The sequence below is a fragment of the Erpetoichthys calabaricus genome, chromosome 1, assembly GCF_900747795.2.
Source record: "Erpetoichthys calabaricus chromosome 1, fErpCal1.3, whole genome shotgun sequence".
NCBI lineage: Eukaryota > Metazoa > Chordata > Cladistia > Polypteriformes > Polypteridae > Erpetoichthys > Erpetoichthys calabaricus.
In genome coordinates this window covers 103,758,407-103,772,577 of record NC_041394.2, presented here as the reverse complement: position 1 = coordinate 103,772,577, position 14,171 = coordinate 103,758,407, and the positions used below count along the sequence as shown (strand labels likewise).

The 14,171-nt window shown below is 39.0% G+C and overlaps 1 protein-coding gene across 1 annotated transcript in view; it reads right to left on the bottom strand.

The window, feature by feature from the left end:
* Nucleotides 1-13,631, bottom strand: part of atxn10 (ataxin 10) — a 197,018-nt gene extending 183,387 nt beyond the window's left edge. The window contains exons 1-2 of the mRNA XM_028804614.2: nucleotides 13,450-13,631; nucleotides 11,409-11,600 (exon numbers count right to left, since the gene is read on the bottom strand). Coding sequence (XP_028660447.1) covers nucleotides 11,409-11,600; nucleotides 13,450-13,592 — 335 coding nt within the window. The 5' untranslated portion in view covers nucleotides 13,593-13,631. The remainder of the gene's footprint in view (nucleotides 1-11,408; nucleotides 11,601-13,449) is intronic.
* Nucleotides 13,632-14,171: the final 540 nt, after the last annotated feature.

The window sequence follows — 14,171 nt, the reverse complement described above, 5'->3', positions numbered from 1 at the left end:
AGTTCCTAAATCAGGACCACAAGTACAACGTTAGGAAATGGCTAGGGTCTCATCCATGACTAGTTTGTCTTTTCTTTTTATTCATTTTATCTTCTTTAAATTAATTTATGCCTTTGTTCTGTTTTATTTATTACTGAATAGTTTCATTTAGGGCGGCACGGTGGCGCAGTGGGTAGCGCTGCTGCCTCGCAGTTGGGAGACCTGGGGACCTGGGTTCACTTCCCAGGTCCTCCCTGCGTGGAGTTTGCATGTTCTCCCCGTGTCTGCGTGGGTTTCCTCCGGGCGCTCCGGTTTCCTCCCACAGTCCAAAGACATGCAGGTTAGGTGGATTGGCGATTCTGAATTGGCACTACTGTGTGCTTGGTGTGTGGGTGTGCTTGTGTGTGTCCTGCGGTGGGTTGGCACCCTGCCCAGGATTGGCTCCTGCCTTGTGCCCTGTGTTGGCTGGGATTGGCTCCAGCAGACCCCCGTGACCCTGTGTTCGGATTCAGTGGGTTGGAAAATGGATGGATGGATGGATTTGCTTTCATATTTTACATATTAAAAAAGACATATTTTATAGTTATAAACCAACTATGCATTTAGAAAAACGTTATTTTATTAGTCAGAAGAAAAATGTTTCTTGTAACATGTTTTACTTAGAGGACAGATACAAGATAAGATCTTGCTATGTCTGTTCTACTCAGACAAAATCAGGTCAAAACCAGTATAAATAAAGAACTAGGGGCATCTACACGCACATTAGTCACAAGCTGAGAGACAGGAAGGACAGAGAATCAGCGTGATCCTAGCCCATGGCTACAAGAAAAACGCTACAAAGTATAATACACAAAATTTTGGATTGGTCATAATGGACAAGACCTGAACATCAGTGGGGAGTTAGCCCCTACACAATGACTCCCATTGGTCCATGGGATGAATCAGCAAAGCACAAGACTAGCAAAAATGCAGAGTTACAGAGCAGCTCAATCTCTCTTACTCCATCCAGAGACCACTCTAGTTCAGGAGACCAATCAGCTTACTTTGAAGACCACCTTGCCATTTAGGTAAAGTGTGTGCCTAGACTTCTAGCAAGAACAATCATTATCCATCCTGGTTGTATTTGGCATGATGTGACACATTTATTTTACTTTGCTCCTAAAATAAGCACATCTGAAATCTCAAGTAAATAGGTTAATTTAAAATACATGAGTAAAGTTGTAAACTGCTTGTTATAGACAGAGACAGACAGACAGACAGACAGACAGACAGACAGACAGACAGACAGACAGACAGACAGACAGACAGACAGACAGACAGACAGATAGATAGATAGATAGATAGATAGATAGATAGATAGATAGATAGATAGATAGATAGATACTTTATTAATCCCAAGGGGAAATTCACATACTCCAGCAGCAGCATACTGATAAAAACAATATTAATTAAAGAGTCATAAAAATGCACTGCAAGTTAAAAAATGCAAAGTGGAGAGTGCGAGGCAGGTATAACAGTCAATAACCTTGTATTTTGTTAACGTTTCCCCTCCGTGGAATTGAATAGTTGCATAGTGTGGGGGAGGAACAATCTCCTCAGTCTGTCAGTGGAGCAAGACAGTGACAGCAGTCTGTCGCTGAAGCTGCTCCTCTGTCTGGAGATGATACTGTTCAATGAATGCAGTGGATTCTCCATGATTGACAGGAGCCTTCTCAGCGCCCGTCGCTCCGCCATAGATGTCAAACTGTCCAGCTCCGAGCCTACAATAGAGCCTGCCTTCCTCACCAGTTTGTCCAGGCGTGAGGCTTCCTCTCTTCTTTATGCTGCCTTCCCAGCACACCACCATGTAGAAGAGGGAATCTTGGCACAACCGTCTGAAAGAACATCTGCAGCATCTTACTGCAGATGTTGAAAGATGCCAACCTTCTAAGGAAGTATAGTCAGCTCTGTCCTCTCTTGCACAGAGCATCAGTATTGGCAGTCCAGTCCAGTTTATCATCCAGCTGCACTCCCAGGTATTTATAGGTCTGTACCCTCTGCACACAGTCACCTCTGATAATCACAGGGTCCGTGAGGGGCCTGGGCCTCCTAAAATCCACCACCAGCTCCTTGGTTTTGCTGGTGTTCAGTTGTAGGTGGTTTGAGTCGCGACATTTAACAAAGTCCTTGAATAGGTTCCTATACTCCTCTTCCTGCCCACTCCTGATGCAGCCCACGATAGCAGTGTCGTCAGCAAACTTTTGCAAGTGGCAGGACTCCGAGTTGTATTGGAAGTCCGATGTATATAGGCTGAACAGGACCGGAGAAAGCACAGTCCCCTGCGGTGCTCCTGTACTGCTGACCACAATGTCAGACCTGCAGTTCCTGAGACGCACATACTGAAGTCTGTCTGTAAGATAGTTCACGATCCATGGCACCAGGTATGAATCTACTCCCATCTCTGCCAGCTTGTCCCTAAGGAGCAGAGGTTGGATGGTGTTGAAGGCGCTAGAGAAGTCCAGAAACATAATTCTTACTGCAATTACACCATTCTTACTGGTCTTCATCACATGTGACGTCAGGGCGACAGGCCTGAAGTCATTCAGCTCACCAGGACATGATACTTTTGGGACGGGGTTGATGCAAGATGTTTTCCAAAGCCTCGGGACTCTCCCCTGTTCTAGGCTCAGGTTGAAGATACATTGTAGAGGACTCCCCAGCTCCAACGCACAGGCATTCAACAGTCATGGCGATACTCCATCTGGACCCACTGCTTTGCTGGCACGAAGTCTCCTTAGCTCTCTGCTTACCTGGGCTGCTGTAATTGTGGGTGGGGGAAAAAAATCTCTCCTATGCTGGTATCAGCAGAAGGATGGGTGGAGGATGCAGTACTCTTGAGGTGAGAGTGAGAGTGGGTTAGGGTGGTCAAACCTACTAAAAAATGTTGTTCATCAGGTTTGCTTTCTCCCTGTCTCTCGATGAAGACACCCCGCTTCGAGCTGCAGCCAGTGATAATCTTCATCCCATCCCACACATTCTGCAACATTTGCTCCAGCTTTCCCCTGTTGTACTATCCTTCGCCGCCCTGAGCTGAACTCCGAGTTCCTTCTGCACGCGCTTGAGCTCATGCTGAGTATCCTATCTTGGGTCTTAAGATACAAGAGAAAAGGAAAGTATTTAGCTGCATAGCAGTTAACTCTGATGGTGACCATAAGTGGAGATTCAGATTACAGCTGCACCTTTGTGAAAGACTGGCAAGTGTGAACATATGAGGGCTATAGTAGAGATTTGGAACACACAGTTCAGACCTATGTAATAAAGAGTCTGAAAGTTAGAATAGAGTCACTCTAGGACCCCTCAATGATAAAATACTTACCCTCCCTCTTTTGTACATATTGAATCCAAGAGAATAGGGCCAAATGATGTTGCAGCTGGAGGATCACCCCAGTGCTATTTAGGAGCACAACAGAGCAAAAGATAGCTGCTGTGGCATTAAGGTTAACTTCTGCTTTTTTAACTCACTTTTGGATACACTGTAGATTTTGCTGTTTTGTGAATACAATGTGTACAATTTATTTTTTTTGGTGAATGGACTTTATTTTTTTTTAGTATACAATTACATTTTTCAGACTTTTTTTGGTAATTGTAGGTTTGCCTTTTGGTAGTTTTTATTTTTTACATCCTTTTTTTCTTTTAATTCATGAAATATATTTTGAAATGTCAATAAACTGTATTTGTCATTGTTGATCAGTGGTATTATATTTCCCAAGGTGATATTCTGAGTTTTGATTATAAAGCCTGTGCAGGAAGAAGCCTGCTGCTAGAGTTTGGGGTTAGGCTGTTTTTGATATTAGGAGACATTTAGAGCCTTGTGGCCTAGTTTATGGATAAGCATGTGTCTTGAGTTTTGTGGAGCCAAGCAGATCATAACTCATGCTGTAAAGGCTCAAAAAGGTGTACTGCCCATAACATTTGTTAAGATTAAGTTTGCTGCCAAAACACAAACTTTAAAAAATATTTGTTTTACAGATCTGTTTGAATTGTAAATAGAGCATATGTGTTTTTACTGTTTTCAATCGCATTTTAGTTATTGTACTGACTGACAATGTGTTGCCTTAAAAAAGAAAAATAGTTTATATATTTTTTAATTTACTAGGTATTGATCCATATTGTTATCATTTCTAATTCTGTTATCCAGTCTGATACTTTTTTTTTAATCTGAATATGACATTTCCAGGTGAAGGAAACAAGAATCCCCTGAATAAATCCATATCAATAAGAGTAAATTAGAGAGAGAAACAAAAATGACATGTGAATTGTATGTGTAATGAGGATTGTTTTACATGATAGATATCCTCATCACTCCTGTTTTAGACTGGGATGATGGCTTGTGTTCTGACCTCGGTGAAGACACCAACAAAGCAAACACCTCAAATATATAAAGTGTTTCTACAACTCTAGTAGACTACAACTGAAAACCCATCTTGCTTTTTTGCCTTATTAATGTTTGTGACATTCTCATTTGCTTGTTCACCCTTTTCTTTAAAATGAATAAAAACTTGCCCTTTCTAAACAAACTGATTTGCTGCAAGCAAATTTTTAATGATGCCATTCTGTGAAAAGACATGCAGTATAAAGAAGTAGATACCAAGTACAAATTCTTAGGGTTTGTATTAATCTACAATACATAATTGAACATACAGTATATATAAATGTCTTTGTAAAGTTAAATCTCATATTTAAAGAATAAAAGAAAATCAATACAAAAGAAAATATTAACACCTGAAGCTAATGATTTCTTGTTGTGTTAGTTTAATTTTCTAGGTCTTTGTATTTGGTGGACTATATTGTAGTTTGTAGTGCAGCGGCACTGTGGTTTCATCTACAGCCTCACAGCTCCCAGGACACTGGGCTCAAATCTAGTAAGATGTTCTCAGGGTAATGCAGCTTACTTCTAGAAACATGAATATTAGGTTGATTGGTTTAGTGAGAATTATTTGTGTGTCCAGCAATGGAACAGATTCTGTCTTAATTTGGTTCCTGCCTTGTATCCACTGTGGCTGTCATGAATTGGTAGGACTTGTACAGTTAATTTTGTACAATATAATTAACAGTATTTTTTGGCTACTCTTTACATTTTTCTGGTGTTGTGGACAATATAATTTATTTTTCATTTTTTTACTACTTTTTATTTTTTTAATTATCACCTCTGTTGTTTGTAATTTTCATTATGCCACATCACCACCTTTATTTTCCTGTACAGTGATCCCTCGCTATATTGCGCTTCGCCTTTCGCGGCTTCACTCTATCGCGGATTTTATATGTAAGCATATTTAAATATATATCGCGGATTTTTTGCTGGTTCGCGGATTTCTGAGGACAATGGGTCTTTTAATTTCTGGTACATGCTTCCTCAGTTGGTTTGCCCAGTTGATTTCATACAAGGGACGCTATTAGATAGATAGATAGATAGATAGATAGATAGATAGATAGATAGATAGATAGATAGATAGATAGATAGATAGATAGATAGATAGATAGATAGATAGATAGATAGATAGATAGATAGATAGATAGATAGATAGATAGATAGATAGATAGATAGATAGATAGATAGATAGATAGATAGATAGATAGATACTTTATTAATCCCAACTATTGGCAGATGGCTGAGAAGCTACCCAACTTACTTTTCTCTGTGTTTCTTGCGCTGACTTTCTCTGATCCTGACGTAGGGGGTGTGAGCAGGGGGGCTGTTCGCACACCTACACCATATGGACGCTCGTCTAAAAATGCTGAAAGATTATCTTCACGTTGCTACCTTCTGTGTGCAGCTGCTTAGTGAAGCGACATGCTGCACGGAGCTTCATATACTTAAAAGCTCAAAGGGCACGTATTGATTTTTCACTCTTTGTTTTTATCTGTCTCTCTCTCTCTCTCTCTCTCTCTCTCTCTCTCTCCCTGCTCCTGACGGAGGGGGTGTGAGCTGCCGCCTTCAACAGCTTTGTGCCGCAGTGCTTCGCATACTTAAGCCAAACAGCCCTATTGATTTGTTTGCTTTGCTATCTGTTTCTGACAGCCTGTGCTCCTGACACGCACTCCTTTGAAGATGAAGATATGTTTGCATTCTTTTAATTGTGAGACAGAACTGTCATCTCTGTCTTGTCATGGAGCACAGTTTAAACTTTTGAAAAAGAGACAAATGTTTGTTTGCAGTGTTTGAATAACGTTCCTGTCTCTCTACAACCTCCTGTGTTTCTGCACAAATCTGTGACCCAAGCATGACAATATAAAAATAACCATATAAACATATGGTTTCTACTTCGCGGATTTTCTTATTTCGCGGGTGGCTCTGGAACGCAACCCCCGCAATGGAGGAGGGATTACTGTATGTGCTGCCATTTTGATTCCCCATTAGGAAAATTAATTCAAAGTTATAAATGCTCATATTATATACTGTGGTGGATGGCCGGGGCCCTTGCCTGGCCGGGACGCCTCTTCTGTATATGGTCCGGGGAAGAGGCATAGACTGATCAGTACCTCCCATGGGATGCTAGATGGCAGCCCCCCTGGGTGGCAGTGGTGCCTCAGATTCCCGCAGGGCTCCATGGGAGACTGAGTTCTCTACGACCCTGTTGGGATCCAAGGGTGCCACAAGGGGGCGCTGCAGTGGTTCCTGAGCCCATGTGGGCGGTTCTTCTGCCACACCCACAAGTGCAGCCGGAAATGGGTCATCAAACACCTGGAGCACTTCCGGGTGGGCTATAAAAGGAGCCAGCAGCCACCACTCCGAGAGCCAGATTCGGTAGGAGAGGGACTAAGCTTGCTGGACAGGAGTGGAGGAGAAAAAAGGAGAATAACTGTGGTGATTGTGATATTGTGCTTGTGGGACTATTGTTGCGCCTTTGGGAATGGGGAAGGCAGTGCCCACAGGCAGAAGAAAAGAAAAATAAAAGCACTTTTGTTTTTATTAGTGTGCCTCCCGTGTCTGTCTGTGCCGGGTCAAGTGCTGGTATAGCACCATTTGTCACAATACTGTACTAAAACACATACACTGCATACTGAGATTCATCCCTGTACACCTTCCTCAGCCAGCAGGCCAGGAATTGGATTAAGTGGTTTCAAGTATAAAATTACATGTAAAAAAGAAATGGAAAATAAATATATGTTTAATGGATCCTACCTGCAAAATACTAAGGAGCAGATTTTTTCATATTATGAGGATGAATGGGTAGATAGTTTTATTAATCCCAAAGGAAATTGTAGGGTTACAGCAGCAGACAAAAAGCACAAATATAACAAAAATTACAATAATAAGTATGTTAACAAGATAGATATACAGATACAGTATCACATGAATTACAGTATTATTGGCAGCATTGGCACAGCATACTGCACATAGCGTCATTGTTAAGATGTCTGCTAGACCATCTCAGTACCATTCAGCAAACAGGGAACAATGCCTCCCCAACTGAAGAGTGACTGATTACAGAGCCTGGCAGTAGAAACAACCTTAAATAGTGCTACTTGCAGATACAAGTAAAGGTGACCTGCATACACCAAACAACTTCAACCTCCTCAGAAAATAACTCTGAACTTCCTGTATACAGCCTCTGTGCTAGTTCTCCATTCAAACCTGTTGTTTAGATGAATTACAAGGTATTTGTATTTTCTTACCATCTCCACATATTCACCATTAATGACAGCTCAGGGTTAAGTGGACTTGACCTTCCTGAAGTCTACGATAATCTCTTTTATCTTATCAATGTTGAGGTGCAGGGGGTTCAATCTGCACCATTCAACAAAGTCCTCCACAAGTGTTTGTAGTCATTCTCTTGCCCACTGTTGATTCACACAACTATAACTGTGTTGTCAGAAAATTTCTCTAGATGATATGATTCAATATTGTATCTAAATAATGTGTGCCATGAGATTTTCAGTAAAGAGTCAGAGAAATGCTCATGTTTAGATGCTGCTCAGCAGGAAGTTTACAGCATAAAACAAATTTACAACCTTTTTGATTTTTTAGCTGCTACAGGTCTGTCCTAGTTATGTCAGTAAATGTTAGTATATAATGTATGAGACAAAATATCAGCATTTTTGTATTTTCTAAACTAGAGAAAGTGAATAAAGTTTGTTGACTATTTATTCAGAAAGTGTATGCATTGCATATAAAACAAAGTCTCACTATACAATGTATGTAGTTCAGTAAGCAGTTTGTGTGTTTTACTATATAGTGTATTCGTCTCAGTAAACAGTGTTAAGTATTTCAGTATTTGGTGTATGTACTGTGAAGAATGAATTAAGTCAGAAACTGCATCCTTTAGAAGAGAAATAATGTTGTGAACTATATGTACAGTCACTGCAAGCGTTAACATTAATGTTTTAGCTCTGATGGAGATATTAAATGGGTGCGAGACCTTTTGGGGGGGGTTGGGGTCAGCACATGCAGTTTAGGGTATATTTGTTATATTTCAGCCTGGGTTGTTCCAGTGGCTGGGGTTCAAATGTCTCTTTTATGTCTATTTTATTCATTGCTTATGCTTCAGTAAACCTTCCTTCTTCAAGTTCAGAATTCAAGCCACATACCCGCCTGTCTCTTTTCCCTTGTCACAACACCTCCACTTATTCACTTGTTCTTCCATGCTACTGGTGAGTGGTGCTGCTGTACTGATGGCATTCACACTTGTGTGTACTAGGCGGAAGAAAGACTGGGTGCCTGAAAATAGCACACTTCCTACAGCATTATTATTGACAAATATTAACAAATAAAAAAAACACAGATCGGGTAATTTCCTTTTTCTATAACGTCTCCTAATTTCAAATTAAACTATTCAAAACTAGTCAAATTATTTTTGAGAGTTTATGGTATTTACTTTTTTTTTGGTGCGAGGTTCAGCCTAAATATCGATGTATCAAAATGTCCTTTCTTAGCTGATACCTGCTACCCTAATTGTACAATTCTGCCAAACTTGAGCTTTTTCAATAAATGGGAAATAGTGCTTTTGTTGAAAAGTGAGTGAGTGAACTTTGCATCATGTATACAGTACATCTGCATTAAAAGTAGTTTTCCAGGTAATGATTCTTTACAGGTTTGTTTTCTGACTTTGACCTCATCACATTTTAAACTGGACATTGTTCTGTTTTCATCTCATGGTCCTTCAATGTTTTAGTCTGTTCTGCTTCTGCTTTTGCAAAGTAGTACAGCTGGCCAAATTGGCCATGCTGAGTTGAATGGTTATACATTCAACAAGTATCACAAGCAGTTACATTGGTTAATGCACTATGCATGTTATGTCTGAAACGCATCTTTTCTTAATTACCTTACCCACAGTCATACACTCGTATCTTCAGTTTTAATCAATCTTTGGCTGGTATTCAACGCATCTTGTGAAAAGAAATATTATCTGTAGTATGCGAAGATTAAGTGGACCTCAGTTGCAACACAAGAAATACATGCATACTATAGGCACTATTTCTCAGCAAATGCCATATTTTGAATACTGAATATAAAACTTCATATTTCTATAAAATGTTAAGATAAAAACTATCAGAAGCAAATTATCTACATTAGTAGTCATCACCAGAAATCTTTATCTGCAGTTATACCACAAAGGTCAATGTCGAAAGTATGCAACACAACATTTAGAGACACACTTAGGAATCAAATACTGTGGTCTGATAAATCAAAACATGAACTCTTTAGCTACAATCAGCAAAGGTATTTAAAGAAAAAAGGGAGACTATTTGTAGAAAGGACCGCCTTAATTAGAGCATTTACATTTGCCTTAATAACCCGGCAACTCACAGAAACCTGGTTTCAAATATGCCATGTAGACCCTTATGCTGGTAAGAAAAACCGGGTAATTGGTCACCGAGGTAGGTTAACAGAGATAGATTTCTCCACGAATAACCCAACTATGTGGCCGTGTAAACACTTAAGTGGGTTACAGTTAAGAATGTTGTAGCCCGTGCATGTTCAGTGTACTCTGTTAGTTTTGCACATGCTTTCAGTAACCACAGGTAAAAGCATGCACAAACATAAATTTCCTGAGGTAAATGCTCAGGTGATCGGATTATTCCTTCTCCTGGATAAAATAATTGGTCTCAATAATTCAGAAATCGCTAAATTTATGGTTGATGAACTGAACATAGAGTATGAAGATCTGCAGCAGAATGTTGGGAGCAGTAATGCATTTAAAGTAATGTGCATTATATAGTTTGCTTACTTTTTAAAGTAACAAGTAAACTAAAGCAATACTTATTTTATTGAAGTAAAAATACCTGCATTATTATTGTAACAGCAGCATTGGGTGTAAGGCAAGAAGAACACATAGTGGGGCCATTTGCACGGCTCAATCATACAGCCAAGAAGGAAAGAATGTGCTGAGTGCATTCTGGTAACAGAAACATATTAATAAAGTGTCAGTTTAGTTTTTATTCAGGTTTGCTATACATATGTTGAAAGAGTGCAATAAGGTTATGCAGCAGCAGTGTCTATAGCGCAAATAATAAGGGGCTCAATTCAAGGATGTAAAAAGGGGATATAAAACACAAGAAGCTTATCACAGCCTTTATGCTCATTTTCAGATGCGCTGTTACATTACTTTGGAATGTTTTAACAATGGAATACTCCAGAGGACTACTTATTATTTTAAATGCAATTTTTAAAAAAATCAGGTTTCTGCCTCTCTCCTTCCCCCAGTTATGTGTGCATGTACACAGTACAACAGGGGACCTATTATGATTTTTGAGGTTCTTTGGAATCCCCATACAAAAATATATTTAGAGGAAATAATGGATTTAGTAAATCCTAGGGGCTGGATATTAAAACTAGTCAATTATATAAAACATACGTAAAAATCAACTATGAACCAGTTCAAGAAATGGCAGACTAATGTTTTGTAATGCCCTTCACAGTCCCCAGACTTGAATATTATTGAAAATTTCATGGGTAAGTCACACACATGCAATACATGCAATGCATGCAAGACAGCCTAGGAATATTTTTTAAACTAGCAGCATTCTGCAAAAGAAAGAGGAAGACAATTCCTAAATCAAGAACAAAATGGCTGTTAGCTGGCCACAAAAAACATTTTGGAGGCTGAAATGTCTGCCAAATGGGATATCTAAGCATTAAGTCATAAGGTGCACAAAAATTGGCACATGCTATATTTTACAGGCTTTTTCCTAATCTATTGAATTCAGCAAATAAATAGCTGGGAATTTTAATTTGTATGATTATGTGATACTTAGGTTTACTGGTTGCATTAACACCTTCTTATTTAGAGAAATCAACAAAAAATAAAATTGGACCAGAATGCCCACCCATAATGTTTGCACACAACCTGTATATGAATAATCATTCCATCACTATAACTATAGTAAATTAAACAAATACATTTCCCTGTGAATATCATAACAGAAGCAAAAATATTAAATAGTTGTACCTCATACTACTCTGGTTTTTGGGGCACTCAACGCAGGCATTCCTTTGACATCTAAAGCACTCAGTTGTCACCTGGAGAAACTCATCTGTGGGTGTGAGACACTTTTCAGTGATGTAGTGTGGCTGAATGACTTTGGTTGCTTGGCACAAAATTTGAAGTAAGTTGTGAAAAAAATAACCATCAGCACTCTCTCTGAAAAAGAATGAAATTATTTTTAAAAGGTCATGAAATATTGTTTAGCTAGTATATTGCATAAAATGATGTAAAAAAAAAAAAACTGCTAACAGAATAGAAGTTACTGCCCTGTTTGTATTAACACTTTTGTATCAATAAATAGCAAAAACACCTAAATCTGATCTAAAATTAGTTTCATTATTATATTTATCATATTTTAATTCAATTTCCCTTTAGCAATCAAAACGAAAATATTTTATTGTATACTTGTGTTTGAGGTTGTGCTCAAATAACTTTTTTGTTATCCATCCATCCATCCATTTTCTAACCCGCTGAATCCAAACACAGGGTCACGGGGGTCTGCTGGAGCCAATCCCAGCCAACACAGGGCACAAGGCAGGAACCAATCCCGGGCAGGGTGCCAACCCACCGCAGCTTTTTTGTTATTATTAGTAAATTTCACATTATTAAAAGTGAAAATGTAATATTTTTAAGAATCACTTCAGTTTTGGGCAGCACAGTGAAAAGGTGAATAGTAGTATTGCTGCCTATCAGGCCAAACCAAATCAGTGCCTGTATGGAGTTTGAATTTTCTTGCGGTTTAGTTTACTTTGGACTACAGCTTTTCTCTTGCAACCTAAAAGGTGTGTGTGTTAAGTTTGTTGGCACACTAAACTGAAGTGAGGGTGACTAGAAATGGAATGGTGTCTCTTAAAGGATTGCAGACTTAGTGAAGAGACAGAATACAGATGGTACCTGTATACTGCAACAGGTTGTCAGTTTTTAGTTATATAAACCACCTTTGCTGTGCCAATTCCTGTTCGATAAATTATGCAAAGCGCTGCTTCTTCGCAGTTGGGAGACCTGGGTTCACTTCCCAGGTCCTCCCTGCATGGAGTTTGCATGTTCTCCCAGTGTCTGCATGGGTTTCCTCCAGGTGCTCCACAGTCCAAAGACATACAGGTTAGGTGCATTGTTGATCCTAAATTGTCCCTAGTGTGTGCTTGGTGTGTGTATGTGTGTCCTACGGTGGGCTGGAGCCCTGCCCTGAGTTTGTTTCCTGCCTTGCGCCCTGTGTTGGTCCAGCAGACCCCCCGTGACCCAGTAGTTAGGATATAGAGGTTTGGATAATGGATGGATGGATAAGACGTGGATTGTGAGCATGACATGTTGCTATTTCCAAACAAGGTGTATTGAGTATTGAGAAAATATGTGCAGAAAATGTTATTTAATCTGAGAGGTCAGTTGCTAATGAAAAACTGAGAGGAAAATAAACCTCCTTGCTTATACAACTGATAAAGTATATAAATAAAAGTATATATATAAAAATATATATAAAACAATGTAAACTGGAAAACTTAATCTAAATAATGAATGTAAAACAAATTTCAATTGACAAGTATTAAGAAATTTGAACACTTGTGTTAAAAATAACGGTCCCCTAGGCAATGCTCAAATTTTGAGCACTTCACCAACTAAGTTAACTTAGTTACATGAACTCTGGTTGATTATCAATATATGTTGTTGTTCTTGCTGTACTTCTTTACACAGTTAAAATGCTAACATTATATACTGACTGATAAACCTTGGGGAGAAATATAAATACGCCTTAAACTTATGGAAATTGCTGAAGGGACCGAAAAAAAAAAGATTACGTGGAACTTGGTAGAAAGGGAATGTGCCTTATATGCAGTAAGTCAAATGAAGCAAATATTAGATTTTGTTCAATGGAAATAAACGCTAAATATTTTACTAAGGAATCGTAATTTTCTCCTTTACATTGATAAGGCACGCGTCTTACAGGTGATCGATACATTTCTTTGTAAATTAACCTGAGAAGCTCTATTTAAGAATACTTTGTTAATACCTGAAAGGCTGTTCACGAAATAAAGTCGCTAGGTTCCGCATCATTTCAAGCTCCGTGCCGCTTACAATCCCTTTCTGAAGGGACTCCAACACCACTTCAAGTGAGGCGGCTGCGTTTTCCATGCTTTCCGTGGACGCTGCCATGTACTGTCTGTGACAGAGTACGTAAGGTATAGCGCGGTGTCCCCGCCCACCAGGAAGTATAATTCTATTGGATCGCTGCTTCTTGCGTAATCATTTACGTTGGCGCGGCCTTTGTACTTTCTTACGCGCGCGTGCACATACGGCTTTGCGCGTGTTTAGGCAGTTTTCACTCTTGAGTATCGGTGTTCTTTATTCTGCACCGCCCGTATATACTGTATGTTTACCGATTCTGCGTGTTTTCATTCACCAAAATGAGTGCTTCAAAATTTCTTTAGGTTCTGTAACGCGTTTTAAAGAGATACACCGTTGAAACGTAACCTTTTCGGAGTTTTGTGATTAAAAAATACCATTTGATTACGCAACCAACCCAGATATTAGGTAGGGAGAGAATTGGAAAATGATTTTTTATATTTTTTTTGTTTTATATCAATAACAAACTGCATAACACTGAAAAAGTGTGTTTATTATGAAAACTTTATTGATCATCTTTTAAACAATTCAACTGACTTAGAAATAATTTGTAACATTTAAATTATTTTGATGGGGTGACATAATGTTATTTTTAATGTAAGACTTTTA